At 39.8% G+C, this 24,057-nt stretch overlaps 2 protein-coding genes across 2 annotated transcripts; one reads left to right on the top strand and one right to left on the bottom strand.

The window, feature by feature from the left end:
• Positions 1-2,939: 2,939 nt before the first annotated feature.
• Positions 2,940-8,118, bottom strand: steep1 (STING1 ER exit protein 1). Its single transcript, XM_083685966.1, has 7 exons — positions 7,914-8,118; positions 6,788-6,905; positions 5,871-5,912; positions 5,375-5,516; positions 5,023-5,112; positions 3,632-3,724; positions 2,940-3,415 (listed from the first exon to the last, which is right to left on the bottom strand). Exons 1-7 carry the CDS (start codon positions 8,035-8,037, stop codon positions 3,350-3,352), a joined length of 675 nt encoding a protein of 224 aa, XP_083542092.1. The 5' UTR covers positions 8,038-8,118; the 3' UTR covers positions 2,940-3,349.
• A 696-nt stretch (positions 8,119-8,814) lies between these two features.
• rxfp2l (relaxin family peptide receptor 2, like) lies at positions 8,815-23,885 on the top strand (the record flags this gene model as incomplete). The annotated part of the gene is made up of 18 exons (XM_083665309.1): positions 8,815-8,863; positions 11,219-11,368; positions 11,619-11,690; positions 12,183-12,288; positions 12,581-12,652; positions 14,763-14,834; positions 15,220-15,291; positions 15,712-15,783; positions 16,027-16,101; positions 16,610-16,681; positions 18,929-19,000; positions 19,188-19,259; positions 19,601-19,672; positions 19,759-19,830; positions 22,006-22,235; positions 22,550-22,960; positions 23,385-23,597; positions 23,686-23,885. The coding sequence occupies 18 exons, from the start codon at positions 8,815-8,817 to the stop codon at positions 23,883-23,885; spliced, it is 2,154 nt and encodes a 717-aa protein (XP_083521435.1).
• Between the last annotated feature and the right edge of the window lie 172 nt (positions 23,886-24,057).

The raw sequence follows: 24,057 nt of genomic DNA, 5'->3' as shown, positions 1-24,057 counted from the left end.
CTGGGCTTTGGCGCAGAAAGTGTTCCATCGGCTCTTCATTTGACTGATATAGTTCAGGTTGTCGCTGTAACTCATCCATGACCACCACCACACACAAAAAAATTCTGTTAAGGACTTGACAGCTAAACATGATCAAACATGCCATTTAAATGTCAATTATCAAGTAACTTTAACCGTTGACTTATATGATCCAGTTATTTTGCTTCCAGGGCCTTTGCAGGTCTGTCCTGTCCTTTCATGGTATTAGAATTGATGAACGCCCTCCGTGCTTCAAACTCCAGGTCAAGGAGATGAATGACTGCAACCTCGCTCAGCGTTGGTTTCTTGTAGATGTCTTAGATAATAAAGATAAGATAACACAGTAAAGCAATAAGGCCTGTGAGGCCATGGTATGTGGGATATACAGTGCCTATAGAAATTCATCATACCCTGTGAAATCTTTACCTTTTGTCACATTACACCCAAGAAATATAAATATAGTAACTATTTCAAAGGGGTATGATGACTTTCTATAGGCACTGTATACCAGCAGGGTGCCTGGAACATCCCTAGCCAAGGTTATATATCCCACATACCACAAGTGTCTCAAGGGCCTTATTGCTTTTATAAAACGGTTACTTACATTTTTTAACAAATAAATTCATCCATCCATCGGCTGTCAATTAATGTTCATATACTTACCAACTGTACCACAATCCTGCTATTCCTCTTGAATGTCTGGGGTGCTGCATCTCAAGGGAGACCATTCCAGGATGATTGTGGAAGCGCTGGAATCAATGTCCCATGAATCTTCAGTTGTTTCTTCGCAGGTCGTGTCTCCTGATGCAAAGACAATGCGTCTTTTCTTTTGCTGAGGAGTGTGGGTGTCCTGGGCTCACTTCATTAGCACTGAGACAAGCCATAATATTGATTTGTTTAATAAACAGAAATACAAAGCAACTCTATCTGACACTTCTTCCCCAAATCCCACTTAGCCTATCCAAATAATGTGATGAGGTAACCAGAAAATACCAGATTGTTCCAATGACAAAATTAATGTTAAGTCTACAGATATTTACATAATTACAGCCACTCACCCAAGCATCACAATGAACAGAACTGTCATGAAGCGTTGGATAATACTCCACTCATTGCTTTGCCATTGCAGTCACCTCTTGTTTAGATCTTCCACCGTTGCCCTCATAATGGACACAGTAGTGGTCACTGTGTTACAAACTAATCTGCAAGTGAAGTTCTTTCGACAGAGTGCATTGTCCTTCTTTCCCAACACATTGTAAATCGAAATACTGCTGTCAAACTGATTTTTTTTGCATCATGGTGCTCGTTTTATGTCATAAATTCCCTAGAATTAGACATTATATCTAAGATGGCGTGAACTCAAGACCAGTTCACTTAAAACAAGCTGAATAATCTTGTGCACAAAATGCTAGATACAATAATTAATCTCACCAGAAGAAATAATAGATTTATTGCGTTGATCCAAGATATTTAGGCTTGTTTAGATATCCGTTTTTGTAGTGTAAAACCCTGATTAATAATACAATAGCTAGTGTAGTGTTGTAATTTAGACTAATCCCCCGGAGATGTTCCTGTTTCAGTGGCCGCCTCTGCTCTCATTACCTGTGCATGAGTGGTTTCCTCTGAGCCTCATATCCTCATTGCTATTTAAAATGGTCTAGCCCAGCTGGAATAAGGATAACCTTTTCCTACAACAATGGCCACTCAACAAGGGCCGTTTCCTCTCACGCAGAGAAGTTACTTAAAATGCATGCAATAGGTTTGGTAGAAACCTGCCTAAGCCCTAGGGAGTATGGTTTTTATCAGCCTTATGCTCATTAATAGACATGTCTGGAAACCACCTACAGGTTCACCTCAGTTGCATTGTTGTTGATCCTCAGTAAGATGAATTACTAAGACCTTATATTCAATGCTATGATCTGGCAATGTGTACATGTGCCACCACTTTTCTCTCGTGCACAGTCAAATAAACAACATGTATTTGATTGTGTGAAACACACTTGAATAGTATTTTATATGACAGGAGGTCTGTTCCTGATTGCCTCTGCTGCTGAAGGATGGCACAGAGAGGACAGGGCTGTAAGAAGTGCATACAAGTGTAGGGAGTAGGGACTACAGCATACTGTTTTGTAACACCTTGAGTCTTTGTGCAGTGAACTTCATTCATTCTTCTCTGATGCTTTCATACAAGATCAGAACCACTGGGCTTTTAATAACATTTGATCGATAAGGAAATATCTTGTGAGCTTTAATGGACCGACAAGACATTTGCAGGAAAATCAATATGTCCGTCTCGGGAGGGATGTGCTTGTGCACTCCACCTTATGAAGGCAAAGGTATTTGTCAGTTGGAACTATCGACGATCACGCAAAGCACAGGGACCATCAAATGTACACAGCAGAGCAGCAACCCTAATTCTCTGTTAAAAGGGGAAATCTGGGATTGGTACATCCATTTTTGGACTTTTAAATTAGCAATGTGCATTGAATCTTAAAGGATATAATTTAGAAATGCCTTATGTGCTTAGTTGTCTTACCACATCAGAACCCAAAATATAAGCTTATGGGTCATGAGTCATGACCCATATCCCCCCCCACACACACCCATGCCCCTGCTCCCAGTCATACAGGTCACCATATAGAAGGGAATGACATTATATGATATCATGTGTCATAAATCATGACTGAAACTATAATTTGGATTTCATGGAGGGTCAGTCATTGCATCCATAGTGCAGCTGAATTTGAGAGTGGTTACATTTCTCCAGCACCACCCCTCAGCTGTTTACCAAAATAAGAGGCGGGGTGACCTCTACTGTTACAGTATAAATACCACTTTGTCTGCTACAGTGCCCATACATACTTCAATAAGTACTTGGAAATGATCTAAACAGCTAAAATAACAGGAAGAAAACACACAAATAGCCATTGGGCTCCACGTTTAATTAAAAATTAACATTACAAGAAATGTGTGGTTCCATTTTATTTTTACAGCACTGTTTCAAATTGGTATTGACCGAATATTTACAAGGTTATTATGTAGTAACAATGGGTACTGGCAACAGTGCAGTGGTGCTTGTGTAAGTAAATTCCAAACCCCCCCCCCCAAAAAAAACATAGTGTAGGTTATTGTTGTAAATAACATCTGTTCATGTAATTTACCTGGTCATTTCTGTACCATAAAATAACGTGCTGCCGAAATTGTACAAAAAGGTAGCAAAAATGCTTCATTATTGATTTCAAATGGGTCACAGAGAACACCCTATGAAAGTTTGATTACAAAAAACAATATGTACAGTACAACCGTCCTCTCATCACAGATCCACATCTCTCTACTTAAACTGATTATCAATGAGGGTGCCTTTCATCTTGGCCTTCTTTACCTCTTCCAGTTCAGCCTGTGGACAGATATCAATATGGAAGTAAGTAACATGACCAGAAGAGAAGTGCGCAGTACAATAAATATGACAAAATAAAACTCATAAAGTAGGACTGTCATTCTCAGAGACTGTTTTATTAGCAAAAACCTTTTCTCTCTCGACTCGAGAGCACCTCAGTTCATGAGTGCATCCATGTAGCAGCGCTCCACCACCTGATAGGAGAAACATCCTTACCAGCTCTTGGAGTCTCTTCTTGCTCATCCCTTTTCTTTCCAACTGCTTCTCGATCACTTTAGCATTCTGGGCATACGAGTCAGCAATTTCTCTCTGTGTGAAATAAAAAATAACCCCCCCCCAAAAAATATAATCTCTGTGTTATTCATATATTCATAACCTGTAATATAAATCATTGTAGAGGTGAGAAAATGAATTGCATCCAATTAACAGGCTGACGATGACGATGATAGATTAATGTCACTCTGCAAGTTGCAGCAATTTGATTTCTGTCTGACACCACTTAGTCAAGGACAAAAAATTAAATACATACAGTATAGAGCATAACAAAGCTTGTATTTTTAAACAATTATCTGTGGTGACTAACAAGGAAACGTAAGAACCCACATTTTTTCACTTTAGTGCTATGGCAAAATGTATATCATATTCACTGTCTCTGCATTCTTATGTTTTTCCATATCTATATACACACACACACACACACACACACACAGGCCACTTTAGGTACACCTGTTCAACTGCTCGGTAACGCAAATATCTAATCAGCCAATCACATGGCAGCAACTCAATGCATTTAGGCATGTAGACATGGTCAAGACGACCTGCTGAAGTTCAAACCGAGTATCAGAATGGGGAAGAAAGGTGATTTCAGTGACTTTGAACGTGGCATGGTTGTTGATGCCAGAGGGGCTGGTCTGAGTATTTATATATATATAGGGTCAAAGTAGAGAATCGCAACACAATTAAAGCTGAGATTCTCTACTTTGACCCTGTAGTAATTGTTTGATTTCAAATCCAAACTGTTGGAGTATAGAGCTAAAAGAAGACAAAATGCTTCCTCTTTCCAATACTTGTGTGTATATATACACAATTGTTTTGCGACCTTAATCCATCTGTCTATCAAACTGTCTCCATCTCCTCCTCCCAAAGCGAGCGCATTTGGAGGGAGTGTGTAACTTTCACGTTTATAAACTTGCACTTTCTTTCATACCAGATGTTCTTGCTTTCTGTCAAATAAATACATTGATCTACTATTTAAAAACGTTGGACATGTATGACTATTTATTAGTTATTCTGCAACAGTAGAGAACCACAAGGTTATTCTGGCTGTCATGCGGTAATGTTATGTCAATAGGAACATTGACCAAAAGAGATTGACCTTCTCCAATCATCTTTAACCAACCAACCACAGCACAACCAGAGATAAGCACTTTACACTGATGCACACAAAGGTTTCTCTGCTTCTTTTGTAATTGTTGTTCCTTTGATTGTGGATAATTAAGTCGATCCCAAGACTTGAGTTCTCCCAACTTCAGAGGAATGACAACCAACTCAATGGATGGCCTAGTATGGTTGCATGTAAAATAGAAAACCATGAATATAACACCTACCGCCTCAATTTCATCTTCCTCCTCATCAATGGTAGACACAGTCACAGAGCTGAATTTGCCCATGTCTTTGGTCCGCTTCGTCATCATTACCTGGTAGGGTACAGCAAAGGGCACAACTAAATCAAAGCAACATGTTCATCTGAATGTGTAACACTGAAGGACGAAGCAAGCAGAGAGAATGCAGGAGACTATTTACTATCATAGGATCATTTGTGACTGCATGACTGTCATACCACGATACTGCAATTGCAACATAAACAATGTCTTCATTTACAATGCATATTTTAATGCAATAGCGCCAAATAATCAGCATTACTGAAAAACTGAAAGTCTGAGGCAATGTGTCACATACCCTGACTTTTTTGGGAGCCTCTGGCTTCTGACTGTAGACACTTGTGTTCCCAAATTGACCAAATTTGCAAACAGATCCATCAACGATGAACATAACAGGGGTGTTCTTCATTTGATGTTGATAGAAGAGAAGTAGGCCACACCTGTTGATGCAGAACAACTAAAAGGTCAAGATCTTCTGTTAAGAATAGACAAGTCTCAAAGTGGTCCAGATAAACGCTGTCAAAAAGGTTTTAGATGAGGGCCACACAACAGCTGGAGAGAAGAATACACTTCACACACACATTATATACATATATTAATTTCCAAGTGAGCTTTTTCAATGATTGTGTTAAAGATGACAACCCAAAAGAAGAAAAAAAAGCTAAGCACTGTCCTATATTTCTCGAAATGCAAATGTACTTCAGTTGTAAGACAAATGCCTATGTTCCTGTTTGAAGAGTACTGCTGATTCTCTGTGAGAACAAAAACACCCAGAAATCAATATCCAAACTTACTTTCCACATTTCTTGCGATACTGCCTCTCAATTCCCTCTGGTCTATAACGAAAAAAGAAACACATTAATAAGTCAATTCAGTTAGGTCTGCTTTTCCTATTTTTAGAAAGACACTTGCCAACCCAAATTAAGTAGCCTAATTCAACACAGCCCTTTGCCAACACATTTGGATGGGAATAGAAAACTAAGTAATAACATTTTGGATTATTGGTTTTGGAGGCTTATCAGTAAAACCTGTGATGATTTCTAGTGCTGCGTTCAGTCACATCTCTAGTAACACCAATTTCCCAGTCAGAGTTTATGAATTTCCAAGGAGCACTTGAATAAAGTATCCTTAGTAGTTGCGACAGCAACCCGAGTCTGCAACACACTCGGGTTGCACACAAATACATAGACGAAAACAGAAAAACACACCGCTGCACTCTATACTCTAGAGGTAATAAAAACAAGTAAAATATGTTGATGCGGGTTTGTTGTGTTGTTCCTTATTGTGGAAAGTTAAAATGAAGTCACAAGAAGAGATGTTTGAAGAGATGTTTCATCAGTTTCCTGTTGCAGTGGTGTATTACTGGTCCTGGCTAATGCCAGCACATGCCTTGCCCTCAATATGCGACAAGAGGAAAGGGTGCGCTTGCATGAGCCGGCAATCGGATTACACCTCAGCCACAGGGTAAAACAGATCAAAAATATTTTCTGGTGAGTAGAATTTTCTGCAAGAAAGAACAACACAATAAACATGTAGGATATCTTGAAGCAGGTTTTTATTACCTCGAGTAGAGAGGTATTACCACACACTGCGGTGTGTTTTTCTGTTTTCGTCTATGTATTTGTATGCAACCCAAGTGTGTGGCAAACTCGGGTTGCCGTTGCAACTATATCAATAGCACATTGATTGGAGGGCTGCTTTATTTCAGTACCTTTTAATGTAAGCAGTCTCATCATCTTCTACATTACAGAACTTATGTGCGTGTTTGGCTGCGTCTATCACCCTCGCTGTGTCCCGGGGCCGCATCGGCAGCTTCTCCAGCTGACAGTCTGTAATAACAAGTGTACAGTAAACATGTTGTCCCCCACGAATGACGTAGAGCCCCTCTATAAAAGGAGAGTGATAGAATGAAGCAAAACGTTTATTCATAAACTTTTTTACTAAGACACTCTGGTTGTCTGTGTTTTACAGTATTGTGTCCCCTTTGTGCACAGGGAGGACTTTTCTCTTGGTGCAATCATCTTCTGTAGTGCTATGGTTCACCTTCAATATTTGAGCGCCATTAGGCTACTATTGAACAAACTATTGATATAAGACGGCTTTATTTCAAACACACTTTATTTAAAGACAAAATATTTGCACAGCCAAATTCTTTGGTTATAAATGCGACTGGCTATAAACGTAGGTTACACAACTCTGGTTTTCATATTGATAAAGGCTATATGCCTACTACAGAGGGCTACACTCCTACAGTTGCATTCGTAGCCAGACTGAAAAGTCACCGGAACGTGTAGTGCTTATTTGATCAGTTGATCAGTTCTTGCTTCTTACAGATTTGCATTGATTTTTCAAAATATTATTCCCAAATTCGTACGACTATATGCCTCGGTCTCCACTAAGCGCTTTTGCCTACAAAAAAGTCTTCGACCTCGATTGTCTTGTTTTTGTGGTTTACATTTCTGCCAGACAGTTGCGAGACAGTTTCTACCTTCAGGCCATAAGACTTTTAAACAACTAACTCTAGCTGCCCACCTGCACCTAAAACTATTTGCACTAACTCTCTGCACATCAACCACACACAAACATACACTCGCTCTCTCCTAACACACACATACGAATAGTACACAGTAAGGAATCATTGAAAGCTTTCTCATGTCTGGGTTATTGGCTGTTAAACCTCAAATACCACCTTGACTTCTGACACTGCGGAGTAGTTGTAGTTGCTGGAATGGAGTGGAGCGTTCAGATTCCACATTGAACGGTATCAAACACACACGATGCGCGCAATCACATACACTTTGAAATGATTACGCATTGCTAAGTTGCTAGGTACTTACCCAGGACCAAAACCATTTGCCCACACAGACAATAAAACACGTGAAGAGGCTTCTCTCCGTCATCATATTCCTCTCGATCTCGGGTGTCTGAACAAACAACACTTCGTGAAACGACCTTCGGCATACTTACTATAATCTACAAAGAAAATGAATCGAAATTGTCTCGCTATCTGTGTATTTGGCTAGTGTGTGTTAGCGAGCTTCCTTGTCGATGAATGATTACGTAGAAACTACGTAATATAGCTCTGTAACATATTTTTTGTACAAATACGGTGCAATATACAGCACTCACTACAGAGGGCAGTGTTTGAGGAATACCAGAGAAAGCCTCTAGCCCTGTGCTTTACTTATTTGAGGGCCCAAAAACATAATTCCTGAAAAATTAAGACTTTGTGATCAACTTGAATTAAATATAATTTCAGTTGAAACAAAGGATCAGCAACTAAATAATAATGCTGAGGCAGGATACTTTCTTGTTTGACACATTGGCAATTTGGATCAGAAAATATTGTGTGTGTGTGTGTGTGTGTGTGTGTGTGTGTGTGTGTGTGTGTGTGTGTGTGTGTGTGTGTGTGTGTGTGTGTGTGTGTGTGTGTGAGAGAGAGAGAGAGAAAGAGAGAGAGAGAAAGAGAGAGAGAGAGAGAGAGAGAGACAGAGAGAGAGAAAGAGAGTGAAAGTGTGTGTGTGTGTGTGTGTGTGTGTGAGAGAGAGAGAGAGAGAGAGAGAGAGAGAGAGAGAGAGAGAGACAAGGGATGTGTTTTTGTGTGTGTGCGCACAAGTGCAAGTGGATGTATGTGACAGGCAAACGCTGGTGGAGAGTCAGTGTAGTGGAACCTCGCTTGCAATCTCCTAGGATCAGGATTAAACAGCACTAGAAATGTACCTCGTTACGGCTCCTATCATGCAACATCTATGCATCCTCTCTTATCTTTCTCTGACAGCAGTCATAGGTAAGCCATTTAATTTTGTGCATAGAGAATGATTCAGTCATTCCACAACCAATGATTACCCTGCTTCTATGAGTCATCTGCACTTCATTCTCATTAGGAAAAGGTGATTCACATGCTGTGATTGGATGGTATTGATTGTCATTGAAGCTAATTACGCATACTGATGGTCGAACTTGTGAATGTCTGTACTAAATCATGTATGAATTTCCCTCCTGAGTATAATGGGGGCACTGCCATACTGAATTAGACTTTCGGATAACAATCTCTCACAAAATGGTGCTTTTCAACATCAAGGTTTAATCAAGATTCTCAATGTAAGTGGTGAGTTTTCTCATCACCATGGTTATTGCATGAGTGCTGACAGTACTTAACACAACAACAATAGACATACCGTGAAGGGTATCGATTCAAAAGTCGCCCATAATTGATGCGTCTGCGTACAGTACACTTGTTTTTAGAACAGATACTGGTCACCACTGGAACACCTCTATGCTCACAAATTCATGATTCGTCTCACACTTTTGCATTCACCGTGAGACCATTTACTGTCCTACAGTAAGGGATAAAGCATTGTTTTCAATTGTAACTCATCTAACTTAACTCAGACACACAGTGACTGAGTCTAATCTTTCTTTTCATGACAAGCTTTAGTTACAGTGAGGGCATGAAAAAATTAGGCTATGGGGGGGGGGGGGGGGGGGGGTATTATCAGTGCCTCACACAAAAACTGGACAAATCAGGTATATCCTGACCAATACAATATGAATTACTTATCAGAATATCATAACAAAACCATTGGTACATCAGTGGTTACCTAGTACACCAGGGTAGTGTTAAAACAAGCAGGCACTTGTGTAAGAAAAGCATTGGCAGCAATGTTTGAATATTATGCAAATCAATATCCTAAATCTGTTTGCTTTGGCTTGTACATGGTCAATGTTTTTGCTGTTGTTGGTTGCAGAACAATATTGTTGTACAATTTGGTGATTGCAGAGTGTAAAACATTTAGCAAAAATTGAATGCCTTGTCTGGTATGTTTTCGAGAAATGATATGACCTTTTTTTTTTATGTATATGTTGTAAGCTGTGTTGTGTCTTTTATGTCTGCGTAACTGTGTGTGTGCTGCCTGCTTGGCCACGGCTCACTTGTAAAGAGATGTACATCTCAATGTGACTTCTCTAGTTAAATAAAGGATGAATCCATTAATAAATAAATACAATAAAAAAATAAAAAAACATTTTACAAATGGCTTAATTTCAAATATTTTAAATGGAGACCACACAGAATAAAATCACTTGTAGAATGTACCATTTACAGTAAGAGTTATGCTTTGGGAGTGACCATAATCAGGTCTCAAATCCCTTTCGCTAGAGTAATAAACTACAATCAAGAAATTATCCCCACCATTTGAAGGGCTAGACATTGATCGTGTGTTGAATTTCAAACATGCCATGAATATGAATTTCAAACATGGATGACACTGAATTGAAGCAATAAATTGAGCCAGTTCTTTAAACCGAATGGACATGAAGCCTTTCAAAAAATACATTATCAGCTGAAATGATGTGTAACATGATCCAATCGATTATCAAGTGATGGTGTTCTTGTGTATCTGAAAAGTTACAGTTAGTAGAATAGTTGTGCAAATAACCACGGTCACAGTACATACAGTGTACAACGTTTTTTTGGGATGCACATTCAAAATGACTAACTGTTGTGATGATTTACATGAAAACCGTTCATCCCGATCCGACAGCTGCTCCGCCTCCATCCCTGCTCTGCTCACCTGTGCAAAGTCTTGAGGCTGTGAGGTCACACGAGTGGTGGCAGATAAGCCAGAGTTCTGCAGAATAGTTTCCATCAGTCATGTGACCCAGCAGCATCACGAACTCAGACATCTGGAGATGAACAAAACGATCTAATACGTAAAAAATATGCATGCACACACACACACACACACACACACACACACACACACACATATCCTCCTTCAGCATTATTATGATTTCCAGGAACTGAAAGTGATTGGTTTGATCCTGTCTTTCTGGTATCACAAAAGATTCATCTGACCAATTGAAATCCCATTAATCATTCATTCATTATTTGTAAAAGCTTTGATCTCCAAATCAAATATGACTGTACTTTAGGCTCACTTGCAGTATCGGGCTACACTACTGCAGGCCATGCCAGATCATTGGGCTATTCTTTGGTTTTGGTTTGATGTTTTTGAATGCCTTTGTTTTTATTATTTTTGTTCAACGTTCATCTATCCATAGATTTTTTCTAAAATAGGTCAAACTCTGGGATTGTACATTTTTTGGATTGAATCAGAGATGTCCTAGTGTTCCCTTTTAGAATCATCATCAGCAGACAGGGTCTACTCCAGCTCTGATGTGTGCCCACTGGGTCAGTTCCCCTGTGGAAACCTGTCTGTGTGCTTGCCCCAGCTACGCCACTGCAATGGTGTCCAGGACTGTGCTAATGGAGCTGATGAGGAGAACTGTGGTGAGTCTTCAACCACAGCATTACCAGAAGGGTAACAGATGGTTAGGGTCTTTAAAATGGCGTGGGGGGGGGGGGGGGGGGGGTGCGTGCATGCATGTATGTAGCCAATCCCTGTCAAACCAAGTGCAATCCCTGCCGACCCAACATGTTGACAAGGCTAAATTAAGCGTAAATGAAAGAAAACCAAGATTATTTTTAATGAGATGCCAATAATATGCAAATAACTTTCCTCCATTGTCCTCCCCTACAGTGGATAATAGTGGATGGCCACACCTCTTTGATGCCTTTATGAAGACAAATGTTGAACAGTCCAAGGAATGTTGTGAGTTTCGACTTCATTTCAAGTTCTATTTATGTACGATGTCTAGTTCTGAAGCTAAACTAAACATACTGTATGTAGGCCTACATCAACCCTAATAAAGCATTATAGGAAACCTAGAATTTGAATCTTCACAGATATGAGAAATACCTTCTAGTCTCAACATGATGAAACCTACATTGAAACCTACCTTGAAACCTACGTTGCACTCAGAGGCTCATGAATATACCATGTAATGAAATGAACGTGGCAATGTGGAGCAAAGATATTGCTTATCATACATTACTACTGGAGGTTTGATTTAATGTGTGTGTGTGTGTGTGTGTGTGTGTGTGTGTGTGTGTGTGTGTGTGTGTGTGTGTGTGTGTGTGTGTGTGTGTGTGTGTGCGTGCTGCTGTGTGTGTGTGTGTGTGTGTGTGTGTGTGTGTGTGTGTGTGTGTGTGTGTGTGTGTGTGTGTGTGTTTGTGATTGTCTGTCTACTGCACTGTGTTGCAGTGCTGGATGTGGTCCCAGAGGAGTGTTTCTGTAGAAGCAGAAGGGTAAATTGTAACAAGAGGGGTCTCCTTCATGTCCCTCCTGTGTCTTCCAATGTAACAGCTCTGTGAGTACTGAATGCCTCTTGGACCAAAGTGATCGGTCTTAGCACGGCTAGATATTTAAATTATTAATTGTTCTGACATTAAATGAAGAGATAGATTAAATTCAATATTAAGGCAGCCCTGATGTTTCAGATTCTGCCTTTTTCAAGGCATGCTGGTCATTGTTCTGACATCAACATGACAGCATGTCCTTGATACCAAAATGCCAGGATGTCTCAATCATTCATGGTGTAATTCAATGGTGCTACGATGACATGATGTCATGATGATATCTAACAGACTTGTCTTCTTCAGAGAGCTGAACAGCAACCAGATAGAATATCTCCTGCCAGACCAGTTCATCAGATACAGACACCTGGAGAGATTGTGAGTGAGAGTACTTCCGTTGACCTTTCTGTCTCTGGCTTTACGCTGTAAATACAATGTCGCCATGTTATTATGTGAAATAGGCCTACAAGAATGTCAAAGATGTCTTTGATCTTTTTTGCAGACTTTACGTTTTTCCCCCTTACTTTGTTTTAAGTCTCTTAATTTTGTGGTCAAGCACATATAGAAAGATGAATGGAAATACGTCACGCTCACACTGTTATTAGTCCATTCTGTCTGAATGGAGCGCTGGCTGCTGGAGGTCACATTTTGATTGGCTTTGAGTAGAAGTGATGTCTTGAAAACCACAACCCCCTCTCCCTTTTCGTTACTCTTGAAAAAAGCTAATTAGTGAGTGTTAGCCCATCAATTTAGCCAACAAGACTTATTTTGGAAAATGTGCATTGCTGAAGTGGTTTAATTTTTCCTGGAATTCGGTTGTTAGAGCACCACCCACATGGGTATCTGTGAAAACGGTTGGCTGTTCCCTTCTGAGTTGTCTGTTGACTGGTTGGGAGTGTGGCAAGCACGTTACAGGTCTCCACCCCTCGTTAATGCACGTTTGCCTCCAATTCCCCAGTAGAGCCTTAGGTTCAAGCTCTTCTAATGCTAGAAATGTAAAAATAATGCAATCTCACTGGGTTCCGATATAAAAAAATAAATAATGCGATACATTTTTGTTTATCTAATTGTCACGCCCTCCACTTCGTCCTAGTCTGTGCCAGTGCCTCCCTCTCTCCTGTCTGTCTTTGTCTGTCTGGTTGTGTTGTGTGTGGGCGTGGCCAGGCTCCGGTTCCCTGTCACTCATCATCTCCTCCTGCTCGTTCTGCTCACCTGTTGGTCATCTGCTCATCACCTCGCTGTATTTAAACCCCGGCTTCCCATCCACACTTCGCCAGATCGTTGTTTGTCGTTTCCAAGTTTGATTGTCGTTTTGATTCTAAAGTCCTAGTGTCTTAGTACGCAGTCTGATCATTATCTCTTTATGCTTCAGGACCTCGACCCGGTTATCCTCCTGCCTGCCTGTCCGCCTGTCAGCCTGCCTGCCTGCCCGCACTACCCGCCTGCCCTGCCTGCCTAGTCTACCTGCCCTGCCTGCCCAACCTGCCCTACGTGCCCTGTCTGTCTGTCTGCCTGCCTGCCTGCCTGCCTGCCTTACCTGCCTACCTGCCTGCCTGCCCTACCCCGTTTGCCATTTCACCCTGCTTTTCCCGTTCCCTGCTATTACCTCATTAAATACCATATTATTTTATATTTGTGTCCTGACTTGTGTTCCCGCCTGGGTTTTGTTAGCTCTGACCTTAACACTAATCTGCTATCTGTATCTCTACCCTCTGGTGGTGGCTGACACGCTGTCACTCACATGGAGGCAATCACAAAAGAAGAAGAAGCGCAGTTCCTTTTGGTTAATCTGTAGATATGTAGACGTGTCTAAGTCTCCCACACAAGCTTCTACCCTTCAGCGGGGCATCTCCTTGAGGAGGCCAGGACAGGGAGGAATCCACCTGTTGGATAATTGATATGCTTACATATTAATTAATTAAATATGCCTAAAGTCTTTGGTTTTCGGGTCACGGAGGTATTGAGGACGGAGGAATCGAGAAGAGGACAGATTGTCTGACTATTGAGAGCAAGCAGTCAGACAAAAAGGAAACAAAAGAAAAAACAGGACAACAAATAACACACACATTTGAGGTTGGCCTATAGGTCATCTATGTCTGCTCACCACCTGATTGTGAAGGTGTTTTTTATTTCATTTTATTTTTATTTATATGAAAAGACAATGCATTCCTGCTTATTCCTGTTGTGGAGAAGTATTTAATTATGAAATTATTATTATTATTATTATTATTATTATTATATCATTATTATTATTATCATTATTATTATTATTATTATTAATAATAATAATAATAATTGATTAGATTTATAACTGTATAGCGTCTTTCTAGACACCCATAGTGCTCACCCAAAGAACCTCATCACCACCGACCTTTTGAAACACAAATGATTTAGGTTTAGATTTTTCTATGTATATTTCTGTGATGTTCATATCCCATGATATACCAGTGGTCTTTCAAACCCTATATGTTACTATTGTACTGTACAGACACCTGGAAAACAACAAGATTGCAACCGTCTCCAAGCGGGCATTCTCAGGACTCTACTCACTAAAGAGGCTGTAAGTACTGGGGGTATAGGAACCACATTCTGACCTGAGGTACATGCAGTATGTAAAACCCACAGTTAATCTAAGTCATCCAAGATTAACATGTATTGTAGTCAGGAATAATGTCAGAGGGATAGATCCTAGATCACTATCTTTGCCAATATACTATAATTGATCATTTTGGAGTGCTATCTCTAGATATAAGTGCTCAATATCTGGAATGTGTCTAATTGTGTACGTATGAACATGTGTGTCCCTGGAGAATCAATAATGTAAATTTGCTGTATGTTGTCCCACATTAATATATATATCAGGCGTTTCATCTTTAAAGTGATGCCATCATATGCTTTGAAGTCTGTTGTTTTTTCTCCCTGTAATACTGTCATGCTGTGATAAGGTTTCTCAGTCAGAATCAAATTACCTCGTTGAAGGCTGGCATTTTCAGGGACCTTTGGAACCTGGAGTGGCTGTAAGTGACGTGATGGGGGGGATGTTTTCAGTCAGCTTAGCTCACCAACTGCCAAAGAGTTCCGGAACACTCACCACCTAGAGTGCCAGAAGTGTTCTATGTGGTGTTTACCTAGCAACAGTACTTTGATTGGCCACAAAATGAAGCATCATAATGTATGCATTTTCGATGAATGAAGTCACCTTTGGCACTCTAGAATGTTGACAATTTGGACAACTTTATTCACCCGTGGCACTAAAGGAGTTAAAGATGATTGATGCCTCACTAGATGTATCTGTTTTATTTATTTACAATTTACCCTCTCATGGATGATAACACAACCACACTTGTAGATGTAGTTTGCACTGTACTAATCTTTCATTTCAGCTATAATATGTTCAGTGCAAAGGACAATTACCCTTTCATTTCCTCTGCTTTTAGGATTCTCGACGAAAATAGAATAGTATCCCTGAGGCAGAAATTGTTTGAAGGGCTCAAATCATTATTTTTTCTGTAAGTATCACTTACAGACCACTTATCACTTTAACAGTTAAATTAACGGTCACATCTTTAAACAATTGTCCTTTGTGTGTGTGTGTGTGTGTGTGTGTGTGCCTGTGCGTGCGTGCGTGTGTGTGTGCGTGCGTGCGTGCGTGCGTGGCGTGGCGTGGCGTGGCGTGGCGTGCGTGCGTGCGTGTGTGTGCGTGTGTGTGTGTTTGTGCTTGTGTGTTTAAATCAAATCTGATTTGGCTATAGGTCTTTGCTGAACAATTCATTAGAATACATCCCCAAGAAATCACTCTGCCTGGAAATGCCAAGATTAAACTGGCTGTAAGTAACAATCTAACCAGAGAAAACTATATACAGTAGCCAGTGAGGATTTGTTGTCAGAAATGTTTTCTCATAAGGATGCCTATCATTTGTTATGTTGTTTGCCATTATAACTCTGCAGTATTTACAGTATGTTGTTTGTGATAATAACAATTAACAACAATAATGATATCTGTTCCCTGACACATAATATTTCCTTATAAAAGCACCAATAGGCATTTCCAGTTCAAGTTCAAGTTTATTTGTTACGTCTCATACACGAGTGCAGGGAGTAAAATTCTTGGGCTCGGTTCCTTGACAATGCAGCATACAATACAAATAATACAAGTAATACAAATACGCAGTAGTGCAATGAGGTAGGACAAGACAATAAGTGACATAGTGCAAGATAAGTGAGACGGTTGGACAGTGACGATGTTGGGGACACAAGACAGCACCAATTACTTGCAACGAGGGGGGTGATATCGTAGAGTAACTGCCACAGAGATCTGACACATCTTTTTCACAGAGAAATGGAGGGAAACAGGATCTCATCCCTTTGGGGTTCCAGCTTTCAAGAGTGCACCACTCTGACAGTATTGTGAGTTTTGCTTAAAACAATCATTTCATTCCTCATGTCCTTTGTAGACCATTGCAATATTCTATGATATTTTGTAATACTTTATATGCCATATCACTGGCATAGAATTCCTTTTAGGTTATTAGTTTGTGTTGATGGGCCAGATTCACTTAGCCATTGGTACGGTAAATGTATGTGTGCCTCTAATTGCATTTGTAATTACATTCTGCATCACATCGGCATCATGAAGTTTAATGTAATGACAGAAGATATTTGTTAAGCTCTGCTCTGTTAATTAAAAAAAAAGAAGACATGAGTTTTCCCAATAACAACCCCATGGCTCTCCTGGTGTAGATCACTCAGAATGGTAAGTGGAGATGATGCTAAAGCATCTCAACTCCTGTGCAGTTGGGAATCAGATTCAGTCCAAGGTGTCTCACTGGAGCCGCCACAGATGAAGTAGACAGTTTCTATCACTGGTGATTGCTTCTAAGGCCATGTCTGATGATGAGAGAAGTCAGGGGAAAAAAATGTCAATTTCAAATAATTGTGAAGTATAAGCTCTCTCATTGCCTTTGACACATCGACCCCTGAGTGGTTGTGGATGTATTCTCTGATGCGAACAAAAGTAGATTATTGAGGCAGAGCACAAGTTATTTTGGCTAAGGGCGAGTGAAATCAATAAATCAAATTACATGAGACAGGTAACACCAATAGCATTTGACATGTATTCACATCCAAGGGAGGCATTTGTTTTAGATTGTGTACAGTATACCTAATTCCTTAATAGAAATGCCAGTTCTCCTGATTCATCCCTGTTCTTGGGTAAGCTAAACTATCATTAGAATTGGCCGCAGGGTACAGTAACAAGCTTACAAGCAGTGATTGATAGTAAGGTAAACTATTGTAGTAGTTTTAAAGTAATATCGGTGGTCTAAGCAAATCAAATCAAATCAAACTTGATTTACAGTGCCCTGCGTAAGTAATGGGACAGTGAAGCATTTTTTATTCTTTTGGTTCTATACTCCAAAAGTTTACATTTGAAATCAAACAACAATGAGGTTACTATGAGGTTAAAGTAGAAATTCTCAGCTTTGGGTACATATTGGTTTCACCATTTAGAAATGACAACCCTTTTTATACATACTCCCCCTATCTCAGGGCACCAAAAGTGATGGGACAATTGGCTTGACAGGTGTTTCTGGTAAGTGTTCCGTCACATCTTCCGTCACATAACTGTTTTGACAAAAAGAAAAGCTGGTGAGCTCAGCAATCGCAAATGGGCTGGTAGGCCAAGGAAGACTTCTACAGTGGATGACCGAAGAATGCTCACCATGATTAAGAAAACCCCCAAAACAACTGTCCCACAGATCAGGAATACTTACCAGGAGGTAGGCGTGAATGTGTCAGAGACTACCTTTCGCAGAATATGTCACCAGCCGAACTACAGAGGCTTCATTACAAGGTGCAAACCACAAGTTATCCTCAAAAAGGTTGGTCAGGTTATGGTTTGCTAAAAAAGTACCTAAAAAGCATGCAGAGGTCTGGAAAATGATCTTGTGGATGAATATTATAACGTACCAGAGTGATTGCAAGTGGAAAGTTTGGAGAAAAAAGGATCTGCGCAAGATTTACAGCATACCACCTCATCTGTGAAACATGGTGAAGAGGTGTTATGGTTTGGGCCTGTGTAGCTACAATTTACGATGTACTGTAACTTCTGATGGCAGTTACAGTGACAGCAGTTGTGTGATTTCAAATCCACATTTTTGGAATATAGAGCTAAAAGAAGAAAAAATGCTTCACTGTCCCATGACTTATGCAGGGCACTGTTCATACAATGCAATACAATCAGCTGTACAGGAAAAATAAGTAAAAATTGAGAGAGAAAATAAAAAGACAACGAGACAAAAACACACAGGATAATAAAAGTATGTCAGCCATGGGAGCAAGGAACAAGTGAGGACCGTAGAGAACTGTAGAGAACTGTAGAGACTAATGCATGGTCAACACTGATGAGCTAAAAGAACTGAATGACTAAAAGACTAACAAGCACCCAAAGTTAAATCAAGGCTAAAAAGGTATGTTTTAAGATGTTTTTGAAGAATGTCCACAGGTCCGACCCCCCTCAGGTTCTCAGGCAGGCTGTTCCATGGCCCTTAGTCCTTGGCTTTGGAATATTAAGGCCAGTGCCAGAGGACCTGAGGACCCTGAGGTTGCGCTGTTCAATAATGGTTACGATCACTCATAGAAAAATCTGTTTTGCAGGGCTCTTCGCAGAAATAGAGTACAGACCATTGAAGAGGGGACATTTGATGGAATGCAAAGCCTGATAGACCTGTGAGTCAACTTTAGCTTAAGCTAACAGAGAGACCCTACATAGGCCATGATGTTGCTGCTGTATTTATAGATGAAGCATGATAAGGTCGATGTTTTTTCAATGTGATGATCAGATTGCCCTATTTTAGAGATGATAAAATATTTGTTGAAAATATTTGGATTTATTTCATGAGCCATGTCATTACAGGGACCTATCTGTAAACAAAATTGAGGAAATATCCCCATCTTTATTTCAAAATCTTCAAAGCCTAAAGCAGCTGTGAGTATATGAAATCACAATTTGAACAACCACTGTTTTGAAGGATGTACTTAAAACAGCACTTACAGTATAGTGGATTTTTCACTCAGATTTTTGCTTAATAAAAGACCACATATGGATTAAAAGAGGAGTCTTACCTTTGAGCATATACTCAAGATACACTTACTGTTATTACTTCAGGGCCGTGATTTATGGAAGGGGACGGGGATGGGGGTGCAATACGATATGAGGCATCCATTGATTTGGTCGCAGATGAGATGAGAGGGGGGGCAATGAATCAAAGCCATACTGTAATAATATTGTAAGCTGCTCTGTATTGATGTGTTACGCTCTTGTTTCAGGAACATTTCAAGTAACCCAATAACTCATATCTATGATGATCAGTTTGACAGATTTGTCAATTTGCAATCACTGTAAGTAATCGTTTTTACCTGATAGTGAAAATAGTTAACTCGCATTGGGGAATTGGAAATAAATACAACTGTGTTTTTCCCCTCAGGAGTATGGAGGAAATTGAGATTCCGAACATCAGCATTAGGATGTTTCGCTCTCTTAACAACCTATCACATATGTGAGTACATATTATCTGTTTCCATTCATATAATCTGCTTGTAAAACAGATTCAGATGGGAGATTTTGTGTTTCTTTACTTTAGTTTAGCCCCATACATTTTGTTGTTCGGGATAGTTCACCTAAAATGCAAAATCACCTTTGGTTCCTTACCCTGAATGGAGTCTGTGGACATGGACAGACATCTATCCACACTTTGGTTCTCCTTACCTGGGCACTGTCAATAAACGCTAACGGTAAGCATTTTTAACCAAAAAATAATGGTAAGTGGTAATGCTACCTAAATTAGCGTGTTTGAAATTCATGCCCGCATTATCTCAAAGCTATTTAAATCATCTCATTGTGTCTTTTCAGAGAATTTGGGATGATTTGGTCATAGAATTTCAAACATGCTAGGTATTATTGATTTCCCATTGGTTTTTGCTAACCGTTGTGTTTAGTGACAGTGCCCACTGCCCACTGCCCAGATAAACAGAACCAAAGTGTGAATTAAAGTCTGTTCTTGTCCATAGACTCCTTTCAGGGTATCTAATATATATAGACTATCTATAGACTCCTTTCAGGAATCTAATATGTGATTTTGAAATTTGGGTGAACTATTCCGATAATGCTTTTCTGAAAAGCGAGATTTCCATAATGATATGTTTTGTTTTCATACATCACACTTTACTATCCAGTGGACACATTAGAATGTTATACCATAAAGGAATACTTAATAAATCAATAAATAAACTGCCACCATCTTTAGCAATACCTGAATTAGCTGATGCCTATGCTAAATTTTACATTGCTTCTCCAATCCACTATTACATTCCTGTTTATCCCAATGTTTGTAATTTCCGCCCCAATTACAGAACACATTCAAAATTACTTTAGAGTTAGAGTTATATCTCTTTTTAAGTGTTAGTTTTGTGCCACTAAGCTAGAGTAAGACGCTAGAGTAAGATGAGGGCAAAATAGCTTTTTTACACAAGGCAAATGATTACATGTGGAAATAATGATGAGCAAACAACAGTGATATGTTGTCACCTACTTTGCCAACAAGTAATTCATTCATGGCGTGTTATGCTTACAGTACATGCAGGGCTCTGATAATGACTAGTGGCAGTGCCTTGTAAGCTTCTTCAGCTAGAAATAATGAACCAGTGACTATTGAGTTGCATACAAGCGAAACGAGTATATTATGCTGTTTATTTTTATACAACGGGTTGATCAAAACAAGAATTGTGGCTGGCCAAGAGAGACGTTTAAAGCCATGCTTTATTCCCTCATAAAGTAACAGCTATGATGCGGTTTTTTTCCCTTTTTACCATAGGGTACAGTAATATATAACATTCGAATTGCGAAGATTTGTTTATCACGTTACCTTTACAACAGTGGTCTTTTTGAGAACTATATTTCTAAACGCAGGGCAGAAACCACCACAATTTCTCAATAATATGCAATAAATACGTTGCATTGTTTTCTGGTCACAATTCTCCATTTTGTTTTGTAACCACTGTATAAAAGCAATAAGGCACTTGAGTCCGTGCTTTATCGTGAATAAACTCACAGCTGAGGGGTGTTGTTATTGCCTGATGCGAAGCGGAGTGTCTAATTGCTTAAGTATGTGGACAACTAGTCTCACGTAGCCATCCCTCCAAATTGCTTTGTTCTCACGACTCCTGTGGAGGTCTGGAGAATTTTAGATGAGCCAATCTGCCTTGGATTTAACCTGGACGGAGCGATGGGAGAATGTGCTCGCAATTTCATTGGATGTTACATTCCAAGAACCCTCACCTACATGCTTGTAGATGATTGCGTGTTGTTATGTGAGATGTCTTGACTCTTTTCCAACCGGGTAGGACTATTTTGCAGAGAACATTGAAGAAAATGGAAGTAAAGAAACAATTAATTATGTTTTGTCAGAAGTGTGATCTACACACAAAATCTAGTCTATATTTGATTGGTTTGATGTGTGGCGAGGCGCCACTAATTTCAAATGGGTTTCCACCACTGTAGCTATTTTCTACAAAGGATTTCACCAGGCTTTTTAGGAAAGCATACACTATCACCAAAACTAAAACTGTCCTCATGTTACAGTATACTGTACACTTTAGAATGTGGACCAAAGCCAGCTTGTTCTAAATAGTTCGGGGCGTTAATGATATTATTGTTGTTTTCTTCTTGAAAACAGATATTTTAAGAAGTTTGAGTACTGTGGCTACTCTCCGACTGTGAGAAGCTGCAAGCCAAACACTGATGGGATTTCATCATTTGAGAATCTACTGGCAAATATTATTCTTCGTGTCTTTGTGTGGGTGGTGGCCTTCATCATCTGCTTTGGCAATGTCTTTGTGATCTGCCTCCGGTCCTGCATTGCATCCGAGAACCAGCATCACACCATGGCCATTATATCCCTCTGCTGTGAGTATAATTATAGTATGCGTTTTATTATGCATTTTCATAATCTAGTATTTAACTTACTGTTCATTTGTTCACACAGTGTGTAATTGCACAGTGTATGAATATACTTCCTGCGGGAAGAAAATATGCAAGCTATGTTATAGTGGTACTAGTTTTACATATGATGACTGTGATGTATAGTTGATTCTCTTGCTTGAGACAACTTGCACTTATTGTAAGGAGCTTTGGATAAAGGCATCTGCTAAATTACTAAAAAGTAATGTAAATGTATGAATATACAGTACAGTATTTCTCTAATTTTGTCCATGTGTTAGGTGCTGACTGCCTAATGGGAGTTTACCTTTTCTTCATCGGGTCATTTGACATAAAATACTGCGGACAGTACAACAGACACGCCCAGATGTGGATGGAGAGCCTGCAGTGTCAGCTCATTGGCTGCCTGGCCATGCTGTCCACAGAGGTGTCCGTCATGTTGTTGACCTACATGACTGTGGAGAAGTACCTGTGCATCGTCTTCCCCTTCCACAACTACAGAGCTGGACGCAAACAGACGCTCTGCTACCTCATCTTCATCTGGGTCCTAGGCTTCATGATCGCAGTCATTCCCTTCTGGGACAAGCAGACGTTTGGGAATTACTACGGCCGAAATGGAGTATGTTTTCCACTTCACTCAGATGAGAAGGAGAAACCAGGGGCACGGTGCTATTCGACTGGAATATTTCTAGGTAAGAGGAGCATTGGTGATGAGCCTGATGACAGTGATTCATCATATTAGAAATAAAGATTGAGGAGATATTTGATTGGTCTGAGCAGACATGGAATTGCTATACAAAATCTTATCATCTCAGATCTGATGATGGTTCTGATGTTCTAAGTCCTAATGATGGTTTTGATCTTAGTTCTGGTGATACTTCTGATGTTCTAAGTTCTGATGTTAGTTATGACATTTTGTTGATAGTTCTGATGTTAGTTCTGATATTCTAAGTTCTGATCTTAGTTCTGCTGATAGTTCTGATGTTAGTTCTGATGATAGTTCTGATGTTAGTTCAGATTTTCTGAGTTCCAATGATCCCAGTCTTTGAGTCAAGAGTTTTTCTCACCGTTTTTTCTTTCAAAGAAGGTGTGTGTATTCTTGATTTTGTCTTTCAGGCTTGAATCTCTTTGCATTCATCATGATTGTCTTCTCCTACACCAGCATGTTCTATTCTGTCCATAAAACATCAAAAACGGCAAGACAGAGCATCTATAACAAGGAGGTCTCTATAGCTAAGAGATTCTTCTTCATCGTTTTCACAGATGCTATGTGTTGGATGCCGATATTCATCCTAAAAGTCATTTCTCTCTTAAGAGTGGAAATAACAGGTATTAGTATTGGCAGACATGTGGGGTTACATAATTTCTCGTATTCAATTACTATCAGTTGCCTAATCTTTGTGGCCTCCTCCTGCAGGAACAATCATCTTATGGGTAGTGATCTTCATTCTGCCCATTAACAGTGCCCTGAACCCTATCCTGTACACAATCACCACCAGCTCCTTCCAAGAAAGATTCAAACTCTGCCTAAAGATGAATTGCAAGCAGGCAGCGGTGATGGAAGCTTCCAGAAACGTCTCTGAGATCCATCAACAGCCCGCAGCTCCAAAAAAATAACCTCTCTGTCCCTTTGATGGTGAGAGATGTGTGTTCATGTAATCGTTCTTTACTAGCCAGAGAACTACTATGTATTGATAAATGTTTGGTTGGAATAACGTCACTGTAAAAACAGATCACAACTTATTTTGCCACCCGGATTATATTGCACCCATTGCATCTGATAGAAAAA

The sequence above is a fragment of the Argentina silus genome (assembly GCF_951799395.1).
Source record: "Argentina silus genome assembly, chromosome: 2".
Lineage (NCBI taxonomy): Eukaryota > Metazoa > Chordata > Actinopteri > Argentiniformes > Argentinidae > Argentina > Argentina silus.
Note: the sequence above shows the minus strand (reverse complement) of the source record. Positions and strands in the feature narration are given on the sequence as shown.

Coding starts and splice junctions, on each gene's coding strand:
- steep1 (XM_083685966.1), bottom strand. CDS start 8,037: ATGCCGAAGGTCGTTTCACGAAGTGTTGTTTGTTCAGACACCCGAGAT. Junction 5,913..6,787: donor GAGACTGCTTACATTAAAAG/GTACTGAAATAA, acceptor TTTTCGTTATAG/ACCAGAGGGAATTGAGAGGC. Junction 5,517..5,870: donor TATCGCAAGAAATGTGGAAA/GTAAGTTTGGAT, acceptor CTGCATCAACAG/GTGTGGCCTACTTCTCTTCT.